General features: G+C 45.1%; 1 protein-coding gene across 1 annotated transcript in view; it reads left to right on the top strand.

Annotated features, from left to right (window-relative positions):
• Window positions 1–15937, top strand: part of LOC126458376 (uncharacterized) — a 146064-nt gene that overhangs the window by 16539 nt on the left and 113588 nt on the right. Inside the window, exon 2 of the mRNA XM_050095351.1 lies at window positions 12476–12645. Within this exon, the coding sequence (XP_049951308.1) occupies window positions 12490–12645 (156 nt within the window). The 5' untranslated portion in view covers window positions 12476–12489. The remainder of the gene's footprint in view (window positions 1–12475; window positions 12646–15937) is intronic.

The following is a 15937-nucleotide window of genomic DNA, read 5'->3' on the forward strand; positions in this document are numbered from 1 at the left end:
CAGTTTGTCTTGGACAAATGAACTCTACGAGGCAGCGCTCACCAGGTCTACATCATACGCGGAAAAAACCATCGCTTGCTTGTAGGCAGAATCCGCTTTTATCGCTGAAGAGCACGGCGCGCCTTTCCATCTCCCAAGTGATCCTCTGAAGGCACCAGTCCAGCCGTGGACATCGTCTCTGTGGCGTCAGACTAGATGTGTCCTGCCCGCAGTTCCACAGCTAATAACCGGTTCGCATCAGTTCGTATTGACCCGTCTGGCCTCACAAGCCGTCTTATCTGTGCCATGTTAGCTGTACAGTCTGCCACTGCTGACCTTACAATACGACGATCCTAGCTGCGTGGACGTCGAGAAAGTCGTCTACGCGTGTGAAAATGTTTACGTGACCTCTGATACCAGCAACGTTAATAAAACATTCTCGGGTTTCAAGACGCGTCAAGTGGTTTACTGCCCACGAGCTTTCGGCAGAGATCTCCTCTCCCATTGTCAAGTGGACGACTGTCATGTTGTTGTCATTGTCCTGCTTATATAGCCGCGCCGTCGCTCTAACGTCACTGGTGCTCGGTCCCGCGCCATATGTGGTAATGTTTTGGCCCCGAGACAGCCGGGCCCGCCGTGTGTCCCCATCACAAACTCTATTGGCATGCTGTCCCAGCTCTTTGAGGACCCCATCGTGGATTCATTTAAGCACAGTCTGACGTCATCATATTTCTTACTTGATGGAAAATACACTACTGGCCATTAAAATTGCTACACCAAGAAGAAATGCAGATGATACACGGGTATGCATTGGACAAATATATTATACTAGAACTGACACGTGATTACATTTACAACCACCTCTGACCGTAATAACGGCCTTGATACGCCTGGGCATTGAGTCAAACAGAGCTTAGGTGGCGTGTACAGGTACAGCTGCCCATTCACCAACACGATACCACAGTTCATCAAGAGTAGTGACTGGCGTATTGTGACGAGCCAGTTGCTCGGACACCATTGACCAGACGTTTTCAATTGGTGAGAGATCTGGAGAATGTGCTGTCCAGGGCAGCAGTCGAACATTTTCTGTATCCAGAAAGGCCCGTACATGACCTGCAACATGCGGTCGTGCATTATCTTGCTGAAACGTAGGGTTTCGCAGGGATCGAATGAAGGGTAGAGCCACGGGTGGTAACACATCTGAAATGCAACGTCCACTGTTCAAAGTGCCGTCAATACGAACAAGAGGTGACCGAGACGTGTAACCAATGGCAGGCACCCCGTACCATCACGCCGGCTGATACACCAGTATGGCTATGACGAATACACGCTTCCAATGTGCGTTCACCGCGATGTCGCCAAACACGGATGCGACCATCATGATGCTGTAAACAGAACCTGGAATCATCCGAAAAGATGACGTTTTGTCATTCGCGCACCCAGGTTCGTCGTTGAGTACACCACCGCAGGCGCTCCTGTCTGTGATGTAGCGTCAAAGGTAACCGCAGCCATGGTCTCCGAGCTGATAGTCCATGCTGGTGCAAACGTCGTCGAACTGTCCGTGCAGATGGTTGTTGTCTTGCAAACGCCCCCATCTGTTGACTCAGGGATCGAGACGTGGCTGCACGATCCGTTACAGCCATGCGGATAAGATGCCTATCATCTCCACTGCTAGTGATACGAGGCCGTTGGGATCCATCACAGCGTTCCGTATTACCCTCCTGAACCCACCGATTCCATATTCTGCTAACAGTCATTGGATCTCGACCAACGCGAGCAGCAATGTCGCGATACGATAAATCGCAATCGCGATGGGCTACAATCCGACCTTTATCAAAGTCGGAAACGTGATGGTACGCATTTCTCCTCCTTACTCGAGGCATCACAACAACGTTTCACCAGGAAACACCGGTGAACTACTGTTTGTGCATGAAAAATCGGTTGGAAACTTTCCTAATGTCAGCACGTCGTAGGTGACGCCACCGGCGCCAAGCCTGTGTGAATGCTCTGAAAAGCTAATCATTTGCATATCACAGCATCTTCTTCCTGTCGGTTAAATTTCGCGTATGTAGAACGTCATCTTCGTGGTGTAGCAATTTTAATGGCCAGTAGTGTATTTTAACCAAAGGCGTGGCGATGGGAAGTCCATTAGCTCCAGCAGTAGCAAACCTCTTTATGGAGCATTTCGAAGACATCGCCTTGGACAAGGCTCCTGCAAAGCCGAGCTGTTTTTATCGCTACGTCGACGATACCTTCGTCATTTGCCACATGGACAAGAAAAGTTAGAAGAGTTCCTGGAGCACCTCAACAGCATCCACGACCACATAAACTTCACAATGGAATTAGAGAAGGAGGGTTGCTGCCGTTCTTGGAGGTGCCTGTCCTCTGTAAACCCAATGGGTCTCTAGGTCATAGCGTTTACCGCAAGCCCACCCACACGGATCGGTATATGCACGCCACCAGCTCCCATCACCCAGCACAGAAACAGTCAGTTCTGAGGACCTTAGTACATCGAGCTGAAACCGTCTCAGACGCTGAAAACTTGCCGAGAGAATTGAGCCACTTACGCAAAGCTTTTAAGGAAAACGGTTACAACAACAAACAGATCTCACAAGCTGTGTCATGCAAGCCTCAAGGGAAGAAGACCTCTGAAGAAGACACCAAGCAGGTTGCATTCTTACCATTTTGTGGTTCGACAACAGGAAAGATTAGTCGGCTCTTGAAGAGGCATAAAATAGACACAATCTTCAGTCCACCGGCAAAGATCCGGTAACTAATGAAATCTGTGAAAGACGATGTAGGCCTCAGAACGCCAGGAATTTACAAGATACCGTGTGGATGTGGGCAGTTCTATGTTGGCCAGACTGTTCGCACTACTGAACAGCGCCGCATAGAACATGAAAGGTGTTACCGTCTGCGCTATCCCGAAAAGTCAGCTGTAGCAGAACATGCTCTGGAAAACGGACACCGAATTGCATTCGATGAGACGTCTATTATTAAACGGACTCATGGCTTCTGGAATAGAGTGATAACGAGGCCATAGAGATTAGAATTTCTGACAACACCTTCAATAGAGACGGTGGATTGCAGCTGAGTACAGCGTAGGGTGCGGTGTTGAGGGAGTTGAAGCGGGCCCGATGGTCGCGCGGCCAAAACATATATGTTGCGGGACCGAGCACCCGTGACGTCACGAGCGACGGCGCGGCTATATAAGCACGGTAGTGACAACCACACGACAGTCATCCACTTGACAATGGCAGAGGAGATCTCTCCCGAAAGCTCGTGGCTTTGACGCGGCTTGAAACCCAAGAATGATTTACTAACGGATATTGCCGCGAAAGCATGCATTCGTATGCCAGTAACGTTGCACAACTGAGGCAGCGCGCCCAACTTGCGTCGGAATGCTGCGAAAGGACCACTCGGAAGGCCACAATTTGACCCCTTTCAGAAAATGGCTCTGAGCACTATGGGACTTAACATCTGAGGTCATCAGTCCCCTAGAACTTAGAACTACTTAAACCTAACTAACCTAAGGACATCACACACATCTATGGCAGAGGGACCCCTTTCATTTGGTTCCCGGGTTCGATTCCCGGCGGGGTCTGAGATTTTCTCTGCCTCGTGATGGCTGGGTGTTGTGTGCTGTCCTTAGGTTAGTTAGGTTTAAGTAGTTCTAAGTTCTAGGGGACTGATGACCATAGATGTTAAGTCCCATAGTGCTCAGAGCCATTTGAACCATTTGAACCTTTCATTTGGCTGCTGAAAGCACAAATCCTGATCTCCGTGGCATGGTTGCCTGTTTTCTTCACACCTTTGCACCACACCGGGCCTTCTGGCTGTGAGCATCCACTATTGAAAGGTAAACACAGATGGCGTTCCGTGTAGCTATGCCACTACGCTATCAGCTGACGGACGACGTTGATACCATTACCAGTGCATCTACTATCCCGCCGGTGACATATCTGGTCATCGGAGAAAAATCGACATCCTTTCCAATTGTACTAATTTTTTTCCGGCAGTGTATGTAATTAGATTGGAATCCATATGATCCCGTTGTGCACAGCGATCATTCGATACAGACAGTGGAAAAAAGGACAACAATCGAACGCGAAATGCGTCCTTTTAGCACAGAGGATCTAGATTTAAACTATTACATAGTCATCGTGAGTACATATAACAGCAGTTGACATTAGTCCAAAGCGTCAGGTAGTAAAAAATATTAGTTGATGTTAAACGTACGGTCTGAGACGTCTTGTCACGGTCCGCGTGGCTGCCCCCGTCGGAGGTTCGAGTCCACCCTCGGGCATGGGTGTGTGTGTCGTCCTTAGCATAAGTTAGTTTAGGTTAGATTAAGTAGTGTGTAAGCTTAGGGACCGATTACCTCAGCAGTTTGGTCCCATAAGGCATTACCGCATTTTTTTTTAAACATGCAAAAGTCTAACAACTCCTGTCTGTTCTAAATCAACCACTCTTGTTATCTACGTGGCACTTTGGACTAATGTCACCTGTTATTATATGCACTCAGTCCGCCTCGATAGCTGAATGGTCAGCATGACGGATTGCCGTTCTACGGGCCCGGGTTCGATTACCTGGTGGATCGGGGATTTTCCCCGCTCAGGGACTGGGTGTTGTGCTGTCTCCATCATCATTTCATCCCCATCCGGCGCGCAGGTCGCCCAATGTGGCGTCGAATGTTTCAAGACCTGCACCAAGGCGACCGTACCTGCCCCCCAAGGGGCCTCCCGGCCAATGACGCCAAACGCTCATTTCATTTCCATATCACTCAAGATGGCTACATAGTAGTTGAAATCTAGATCTGCTGTAATAGAACGACGGATTCACCAAAAACAAACATTACCAAGCCTAATACGGTATAGGAAAACCGTTGGCATTCAAAACAGCTTCCAATCCTCTCAGAATGGATAAATACAGGTCCTGCGTGGTTTTCAAGGTTCAAATGGCTCTAAGCACTATGGAACGTAACATCAGTCCCCTAGACTTACAACTACTTAAACCTAACTAACCTAAGGACATCGCTCACATCCATGCCCGAGGCAGGATTCGAACCTGCGACCGAAGCAGCAGCGTGGTTCCAGACTGAAGCGCCTAGAACCGATCGGCCACAGCAGCTGGCGGTTTTCAAGGGAATCATATAACATCATTCCTGCGCCTCGCGTAGTAGCCGCGTGGTCTCAGCCTTCTTGTCACAGTTCGCATGGCGCCCCTGTCGGAGGTTCGAGTCATCCCTTGGGCGTAGTGTGCGTGTTGTCCTTAGAGAAAATTAGTTTACGCTAGATTAAGTAGTGCGTAGGCTTAGGGACCGATGACCTCCGCAGTTTGGTCCCATAAGACCTTCCCAGAAATTTCAAAAATTATTCCTGCAAAAAGTTGGAAACTTCGGGTAACAATGATGGAGGTGGACAGCGATGAAGGACACCCTTCTCTCCCAAGTAGACCACAAAGCCTCGATAATACTGAGATCTGGTGATTGTGGTGTCTAGATGAGATGCAACAACTCATCCCCTTTCCCCTAATTTCCAGGCTGTGTCGGTAATTAAACGGGTGGATGGGACGCTGGGCCACAAGGCATATAGAAAGAACACTCATACGGATCGATACCTCCAAAAGGAATCAAAGCATCATCCTAGGCAAAAAAGAGGTGTCATGAAAACCTTGGTGGACGGAGCCAACAATATCTGCGAGCCGGCTTACTTACAAGATGAACTAAATCATTTACAGTCAGCCTTCATTGTTGTTGTTGTGGTCTTCAGTCCTGAGACTAGTTTGATGCAGCTCTCCATGCTACTCTATCCTGTGCAAGCTTCTTCATCTCCCAGTACCTACTGCAACCTACATCCTTCTGAATCTGCTTAGTGTATTCATCTCTTGGTCTCCCCCTATGATTTTTACCCTCCACGCTGCCCTCCAATACTAAATTGGTGATCCCTTGATGCCTCAGAACATGTCCTACCAACCGATCCCTTCTTCTGGTCAAGTTGTGCCACAAACTTCTCTTCTCCCCAATCCTATTCAATACTTCCTCATTAGTTATGTGATCTACCCATCTAATCTTCAGCATTCTTCTGTAGCACCACATTTCAAAAGCTTCTATTCTCTTCTTGTCCAAACTATTTACCGTCCATGTTCATTAAAAACGGATATACCTGCAAGGAAATTGATCGAGCCCTCCATCAAAGAAGAAAGGAAGCCAGAAGTCCAGAGCAATAACGGTCACCTACGGCAAAAGTTTTCCTACCGTTCATTAATAAAGTCACGGACCGTATCGGGAAAGTTCTGGCCAAGTATGGGATCGAAACAATCTTCAGACCCACCAAGAAGATTAAGGAATATTTAAGAACTGCAAAAGACGCCCGACACCCCCTAGCAACACCTGGGGTATACAAAATTCCATGCAGTTGTGGACAAGTATATACTGGAACAACAGAAGTAAGTGTAAACACACGCTTAGCCGAACATAAAAGAAATTGTCGCTTAGGACACATCGAAAAATTGGCCGCAGCTGAGCATGTTTTTCGAGATGGGAACCACGAAATTAAATTTAACGAGACAAGCGTTCTAGCACGAACATCCCATTATCATGCGCGCATGTATAGAGAAGCAATAGAGATTCACAAATACCATAACAATTTTAATAGAAAAGAGGAAGTTTTAAAGTTAGACAAAATATGGATGTTGACGCTGCGCCAGCCGAATGACAATCGATTACTCTTAATCGAGAATGATGACGCGTTCCAAAGATAGGCATACCGTCGGCATCACGTGACGAATGGTGATGCGCTCTATAAATGCGAGAATACCTGGAACCTCAGTGGCAGTAGCCGGACGACCTAAGAAGATGTGGAAATTTTATACATCGACCACGGCCTCTCAGCCCGGAAGTTTCAACTAAAAACTCATCCCCTTGTTCACAAAATCAGTCATGGGCACTGCCAACTTTGTAAATAGGAGTCCCGTCTGCATCGAACACAGCATCACCACTGGTCAACAAACACCGAACCGCGGACTGGAACTGATCAGCCAAAATGGTCACATAATCCTTGGAGGTAATGTGGCCTTCCAGAGTAATCAGGGGTCCTTGGAATACCACGATATGGCTGCCCAATAGCCACTGAAACCCCGCTTTCATTTTTGGCTCGTAAACTCGGCCAGAAGATGGAAACTGTGAAGCGAGATTCATCTGACCATATGACCTTTTTCATCGCTCTATAGTCGATGATTTGTGGTTTCGTCAGCACGTTTTCATGTTACGGGCATTTGCCTCACAGGGGTCGCTGGCCGGCCGCTCCGCGTTCCATCAGCCAACTATGTTTGCCCTTCAGCTTTTCTACCCAAAGACCGCATCGTCTAACGGTGCTGACATCTGCCGGGCATCTCCCCACACCTTCTTCAGCCTTTTATGAATGCGACTGGACGTTTCACCTCGCGCTGTAAGGAATTCAGCCACAGAATGCCGTCTGATACGTACCTCAATGTTGGCCACTTTCTAAACTTATACAGTATTGCCACCCGATATTTCCATCTTTTGATGTAGGACGCTGTTACTGAAGTGGGCCGCAGGAGAAGGTTTGTGGTAGTGTGGCAAATTCATCATTACTACACTACGAACTTAATGAAGGAGGAAAAAAAGAAAACAGGAGGCACTATTTTCGTATTCAAAAATACAAAAGTTTTTGTGATTGAAAAGAAGCACAACTGGCGTGCAGTATTGTACAAAAGTGCAAAAAAGTTATACCAATGTTGTAACTGTTTTTATTCTTCATGTATAAAATATTCTACTAAGAACAGTCAGTCAACGCAATAAAAGCTTCTATTAATGAAGGAAATAAATATCCTGATTAAGTCCGCGATCACTGTACATATTTTGTGAGGAAAACCGTCTAGATCGGTCAATATACGCCTTTATTTGTAAAGTCGTTTCGGCTATTGCCCGAATCAGACCAAACTTAGAACTTGTTTGCAAGTTCAGTTTGAATAGAGTATCACCAAACTTTGCTTTAAAATTCGCCAGAGACGTTGGTCGTCGGCAGAGACGTGCACAGTGCGCGAGTTGCATCTATGACTCCGCAATCGATCTGTGTTGGCATGTGGGTATATCATTGTGAGCTGCACTGTGACGACGTGTTTCTGAGTTTATTACACCAAGTGCCGGATTCCATGATTTATCAAGGTTGAAACTACTATCTCTATTATTTAAATTCGACGTCAAGCGAATCTCAATTGCCTCCTTCACTATCGAGTCCAAAAAAGATGATGTAGTTGCCAGAATTTCGACGTTGTCATACAACATACTGTTTTCTTAAGTTTTTACTAAGGTGCTGTGACAAGGGCATAATTCCTAAGTTTACCAGATTAGTACATTTTATAAAATCGACGTCTATGAATAAGATTTTAACAAAAGCTGTTTCTGCTATTGTTAATGAGAGGATCCACTTTACTCGCCGAAAACTAGACCTGGTTTCTGAAGAACTTTATCGCCTGCACCTGAAGATATCTGTGGTGATACCCTATGATTCTTGGAGTTGGATTCATGGTACAACTTGGGCCAAACCAGACTGGATTCGTAAGTTGGCCACATCTAGACAGGCTGCAAAATTTAGTCGACTGAAGACGACATCGCAGCGAGAAACTGCTATTCGACTCCCTGTCATTAATATGACAGGTAGAGATCTGGACGATGCTTCTATAAATAAATTGACCACCATAGGGGATAAGGGAGTACCTTTGGCGACTCCGTCCGTCTGTTCAAAAACTTCGTTCTTAAATAAGAAGTATGTAGAGGTCAGAACATGTTTGAATAAAGCTGGACTGAATTTTGCACCCACGCCACAGTTTCTGTCATTACCTTCGTTTATCAGCGCCATTGAAAAACCAGTACGACCACTTCCCTCGGATTCAGCAGAGGAAATAAGACATGAAACATGCCGTGCAATTATGAAGACTCGCCCACAAAGAAACAATTTATCTGTGGCAGAGAGGGCTGCGCTACGGAAGCTTCGGCAGGATACTCAGACGGTGGTACTCCCAGCAGATAAAGGTAATGCTACTGTTTTATTGTCTCGGGACGAATACCATGATACAATGTACAATTTACTGAGTGGCAGCATGTACAGGAAGATCAGCAGGGATCCCACTAATCGAGTGCGAAGAAAACTGCTTCGCTTCTGAATGATTCTTCCTTCCCACCAGAAGTTGTTCGGAGATTGAAACCAAGTGGTGCGGTGCCTCCTAGATTATATGGACTACCAAAGGTCCACACTAAAGATGTTACTATCCGAGAGTAACATAGGCTCTCCAACCTATGACGTTGCCAAACACCTGGCATCGTTGTTGAGGCCTCTTGTGTGAAAATGTGCTCGCCACATAAGAAACTCTGCTGATTTCATTAGTAAACTGAAATCATTAAAAATGAAACCTTTTGATATATTAGTTGGTTTCTATGTGGCGTCTTTATTCATAAAGGTTCCCCTTCCAGAATCTCTACAACTTATTGAAAGAAGTTTAGACAAAGAGATTTCAGCTTTATTCAAACATGTTCTGACCTCTACATACTTGTTATTTAACAACGTAGTTTTTGAACAGACGGACGGAGTCATCATGGGTAGTCCCTTATCCCCTCTGGTGGCCAATTTATTTATAGAAGACTTGGAGCAGAAGGCGCTTGAAGCTGCTGACCTGAAACCCACGGTATTCTGGAGGTTTGTTGATGATACCTTTGTAATTTGACCCCATGGTGAAGATAACTTGCAAGACTTCTTAAGACATCTGAACTCCCTCCTCGATCGAATAAAGTTTACATTGGACATTGAAAAGGAGGGATGCCTTCCATTCTTGGATGTTCTGGTTCGGCACAGAGAGGATGGCACTTTGGGACATGAAGTGTATCGAAAGCCGACGCACACAGATTTGCATTTATGTGCAAATAGCTGCCACCATCCTGCCTAGAAGATGAGTGTTCTTCGAACTTTGATCCATAGATCGCATATTATTTCTGACGAAAGCAGTCTGAAAGATGAATTTTCTCACTTACAAAGAGTGTTTGAAGACAATGGGTACTCCCCACAGCAAATACAGAAGGCACTGATAATGAAACCGAAAGAGGCCACAAAGAAAGCAGAAGAAGACGAAGAAACCTTTAAATCGATGGCCTTCCTGCCATATGTGGGTAGCCTCTCATCAAAAATAGGACGGATTCTCAACAGTCACAAAGTAAAAGTGATTTTTCGTCCTCCACCCAAGACAGCTGCTCTCGTGGGCTCCGTCAAAGATGATCTGCTGCTCCGAAAATCTGGAGTTTACAAAATTCCATGTGAATGTGCCCTTTCTTACATCGGACAAACAACTCGAACTGTCCAAGAAAGATGTACAGAACACCAGAGGTACACACGACCTTCACAACCTAACAAGTCGGCAGTGGCAGAGCATTGTAATGACACTGGTCACAGTAAGTTGTATGACAACGTCGAAATTCTGGCAACTACATCATCTTTTTGGGACTCGATAGTGAAGGAGCAATTGAGATTCGCTTGACGTCGAATTTAATTAATAGAGATAGTGGTTTCAACCTTGATAAATCATGGAATCCGGCACTTGGTGTAATAAACTCAGAAACACGTCGTCACAGTGCAGCTCACAATGATATACCCACATGCCAACACAGATCGATTGCGGAGTCATAGATACAACTCGCGCACTGTGCACGTCTCTGCCGCCGACCAACGTCTCTGGCGCATTTGCATCTGTGGCCGCATGCGCAGTCGCGCTTGTACGCAAGCATAAAGCGAGCACTGGAGCGGCAGTCTTGCAGCTCACTCTGAAGATGTCTGAACGTTATACAGCCGAAATCTTAGAAGAAGAAGTAGAATTCTTCCGGCTGCACACCCGGAACTTAATGGAACAGTCTTTGCGCCGCCTAAACCTGAAGATTCACATTTGCTTTAAAAGTTCTAAGTTTTGAAATCATGCTGTCAGTAGCCGAAACGACGTTATAAATAAAATGCAGTAGTTAACAGGAAAACTGCCTTTTGTATGCCTAATCTTTTTTATTTTGTTTGTACACTCAGACGCGTTTTGCATTTTAAACTAGGCATCTTCAGTGGATGTCCTAGAATATTACATAAGTTTTTTGTTCTCCTATATTGGTTACAGATTTGAGACACAAGATTCCCATAGTAAAAGAGAAAGGCGCTGATCTGTAAACGCCTAATTCATTATTTGAAAACGAAGCATCTTTTCCTTATGTCAAAAGTCGATTGAAAGCCTAAAATTTTTCCTGTAGCCACTGCGTTTTCGTAACATAATTCTTTGACTGTCATTTCCTGTGTCTAGAACATCTGTTTTTGTAAGTGTTGTCAACTTGCCCCGTTTTTGCTTTCAGTTGTTTTTTGTTTGACTGTACGTGAGCCGTAAGTCTGTGTGCGTGCGTCACTATATACTTTTTATACTTAGGAGAAAAATTGCATCTGTGATCATCTAATGGGATGCTTATCTTTTAAATAATCAATTAGTGTAAACAGTGATTGGTCATTCAATAGTAGTCATTTAGTAATACCTTCTTTTCACTCTTTTCTGGCAAATAATGGCAGAAAATAAGCTACTCTGACAACGAAAAAATCAAGTAGTATTCAAAGACGTCCACATGGAGATGCCTTGCTAAAAAGGTGAAACATTTTTGTGTGTATAAATAACATAAATAATTAATGCACAGCTTGCAAAAGGCGTTTTTCTTGTAAACTACTGCAATTTGTATACGGCTGCTGCAAAAATGGTCACCACAGGACACCTGTTATAAATAAAGACAAATATTAAGCTACCTGCACGGTTTTACTCAAAACATGTAAAATCTTTTAGTGAAATGTTGTTTGGGATGATGTTCTTCATGACAACTCTTTGGATTCGCGTCTGACTTAGCGATAGTACATCACAGGAGTAAGATATGCAGAGACGCTTGGAGCATACGGCACTTGACACTATATACTGTATGTGAGTTATTCATATTTTCGTGATTATAGCTCCTGTGGGTATATAGTTTTGTGTAGAAAGAACATATCTATGACATTGTACACATCTGCATCCATTCATGTCCATTGTGCATTCCAACGGACTGGGGCAATTCCATCAGGACAGAATTCCTACAGAGTGGCTCTAGGAACACTCTTCTGAGTTTAAAGACTTCCGCTGGCCACCAAACTTCCGGACATGAACATTATTGAGCATACGTGGGATGCCTTGCAACGTGGTGTTCAAAAGACACCTCCACCCCCTCGTACTCTTACGGATTTATGAACAACCCTGCAGGGTTCATGGTGTCAGTTCCCTCCAACAGTACTTCAGACATTGGTCGAGTCCATGCCACGTCCTGTCGCGGCACGTCTGTGTGCTCGCAGGGGCCCTGCACGAAATTAGGCAAGTGTATCTGTTTCTTTGGCTCTTCAGTCTACTTTGGACACTGGTGGTGAAACTACAGGTATTTGCACAGGTCTACCCACCAACATGCAGAGAGCAGAGGCGTCCAGCAGTAGAAGGTGGCGGTCGTCCGCAGCGGACACCATACGTCAGCTGGAGCAAATCTGGCCCACCCTGACGTGGCCAGCCAAGCGTCTGCCCGTACTGGACGTGGGGTGCGGACCCGGAGACATCGTGGCCAAGGTGAGGTAGCCTGACTGTCTTCTTCTGAAAGGAACATCAAATCTTGATTGTTGACACAAAAAAGGGCTAAATGTGCGCAGTACCCGTCCTGTACTACTGAAAAAATTCACTACTAGCCATTAAAATTGCTACACCACGAAGATAGACGCGAAATTTAACCGACAGGAAGAAGCTGCTGTGATATGCAAATGATTAGCATTTCAGAGCATTCACACAAGGTTGGTGCCGGTGACGACACCTACAACGTGCTGACATGAGGAAAGTTTCCAACAGATTCCTCATACACAAACAGCAGTTGACCGGCACTGCCTGGTGAAACGTTGTTGTGATGCCTCGTGTAAGGAGGAGAAATGGTACCATCACGCTACAGACTTTGATAAAGGTCGGATTGTAGCCTGTCGCGATTGCGGTTTATCGTATCGCGACATTACTGCTCGCGTTGGTCGAGATCCAATGACTGTTAGCAGAATATGGAATCGGTGGGTTCAGGAGGTTAATACGGAACGCCGTGCTGGATCCCAACAGCCTCGTATCACTAGCAGTCGAGATGACAGGCATCTTATCCCCATGGCTATAACGGATCGTGCAGTCACGTCTCGATCCCTGAGTCAACAGATGGGGACGTTTGCAAGACAACAACCATCTGCACGAACAGTTCGACGACCTTTGCAGCAGCATGGACTATCAGCTCGGAGACCACGGCTGCGGTTACCCTTGACGCTGCATGACAGACAGGAGCGCCTGCGATGGTGTACTCAACGACGAACCTGGGTGCACGAATGGCAAAACGTCATTTTTTCGGATGAATCCAGGTTCTGTTTACAGCATCATGATGGTCGCATCCGTGTTTGGCGACATCGCGGTGAACGCACATTGGAAGCGTGTATTCGTCATCGCCGTACTGGCGTATCACCCGGCGTGAAGGTGTGGGGCACCATTGCTTACACGTCTCGGTCATCTCTTGTTCGCATTGACGGCACTTTGAACAGTGGACGTTACATTTCAGATGTGTTACGACCCGTGGCTCTACCCTTCATTCGATCCCTGCGAAACCGTACATTTCAGCAGAGTAATCCACGGCTGGATATTGCAGTTCCTGTACGGGCCTTTCTTGATACAGAAAATGTTCGGCTGCTGCCCTGGCTAGCTCATTCTGCATATCTCTCACCAATTGAAAACGTCAGGTCATTGGTGGCCGAGCAACTGGCTCGTCACAATACGCCAGTCACTACTCTTGATGAACTGTGATATCGTGTTGAAGCTGCATGGGCAGCTGTACCTGTACACGCCATCCAAGCTCTGTTTGACTCAATGCCCAGGCATATGAAGGCCGTTATTACGGCCAGAGGTGGTTGTTCTGGGTACTGATATCTCAGGACCTATGCACCAAAATTGCGTGAAAATGTAATCACATGTGAGTTCTAGTATAATATGGTTTGTCCAATGAATACCCGTTTATCATCTGCATTTATTCTTGGTGTAGCAATTTTAATGGCCAGTAGTGTAGATGTATGTGCTAATCCACGCGAGTCACCTTACGGTACGTGGTGTAGGGAGCTTTTGGTACTACTGTAATCAATGGGGTTCAAACCAGCAGCCGGCTGTTTAGATGCGGGTTTTCCCCGGTTTCTTTCATTCGTTTAAGGCCTGAGAGTCTACTGCAGCAGGAGACATGCAAATTTAATATGCACAGGAAAGGAAATAATGAAGTCCACAACAAAAGGCTGTCCGCAGGGATCTTTGTGTGGCCCAGAGCTTTCAAATATAGCAGTGCCATCCATACTACAGAAGCTACACGATAGCGGTAACGTAAGACGACTGGTTAGCATTTGCAGTTGATGTGGTGCTCGTTTTAATCGGCTATTCCAGAAGATTGGTAAAAGATACATGTAATGCAGAGCTCGATGAGCTTGAAGGATAATGTAGAAGTGATAAATTATTATTGCCATCTGACAAAGCCACGCATCTCTTGCTGGAAGAGAAACTAGCAAGAAATATTAAGACAAAATTAAACGATCTAACTACACTGACAGAAAAAAAATCGCAGCACCAAGGAGTTGTGCGACGTAAACGAAAGTTCGTAAGCGTGTTTCTACATCTCAAGGATGATGTCTATTCCAATTTCGCGCCAGTCACACAGGAGTGGCGCTAGTAATGGTACTATGAGAATGCAAAGCGGGTTTGCGTTAAATACACACGGTAACGCTCGTGAGACTGGACGTGGTTTATTTTATTTATTTATTGTTCCGTGGGACCAAATTAAGGAGAAGTCTCCATGGTCATGGAACGAGTCAATACATGAAATTATAACACAATAGTGGAAACAGATAAAATGAAATATAAGAAACATATTCAGGCGACAAGTCGTAAGTTTAAATAAAGAAAATCAACAGTGTAACACTGGAATTTGCTTAATTTTTCAGCTCTTCCAGGAGCTTCTCGACAGAATAGAAGGAGTGAGCCATGAGCAACTCTTCAGTTTTGACTTAAAAGTGTTTGGGCTACTGCTAAGATTTTTGAGTTCTTGTGGTAGCTTATTGAAAATGGACGCAGCAGAATATTGCACTCCTTTCTGCACAAGAGTCAAGGAAGTGCAGTCCACATGCAGATTTGATTTCTGCCTAGTATTTACTGAGTGAAAGCTGCTAACTGTTGGGAATAAGCTAATATTGCTAACAACAAGCGACATTAAACAAAATATATACTGCGAGGGCAATGTCAGAATTCCCAGACTATTGAATAGGGGTCGACAAGAGGTTCTCGAACTTACACCACACATAGCTCGAACAGCCCGTTTTTGAGTAAAAATACCCTTTTTGAATGAGAAGAATTACCCCAAAAAGTAATACGATACGACATAAGCGTATGAAAATATGCGAAGTAGACTATTTTTCGTGTTGAACTGTCACTTATTTCAGATACTGTTCTAATGGTAAATAAAGCAGCATTTTTTCTGAACAAGATCCTGAACATTGGCTTTCCACAACAGCTTAATATCTATCCGAACGCCTAGGAACTTGAACTGTTCCGTCTCGCTTATAACATGCCCATTCTGTCTAATCAAAATATCTGCTCTTGTTGAATTGTGAGTTAGAAACTGTAAAAACTGAGTCTTACTGTGATTTAGCATCAAATTATTTTCCACAAGCCATGTACTTATTTCATGAACTACATTATTTGATACTGTTTCAATACTACACATGATATCCTTCACTATCAAGCTGGTGTCATCAGCAAACAGAAATATTTTTGAATCACCTGTAATACTAGAAGGCATATCATGTATATAAAT

The sequence above is a fragment of the Schistocerca serialis genome, chromosome 2 (genome assembly GCF_023864345.2).
Source record: "Schistocerca serialis cubense isolate TAMUIC-IGC-003099 chromosome 2, iqSchSeri2.2, whole genome shotgun sequence".
Lineage (NCBI taxonomy): Eukaryota > Metazoa > Arthropoda > Insecta > Orthoptera > Acrididae > Schistocerca > Schistocerca serialis.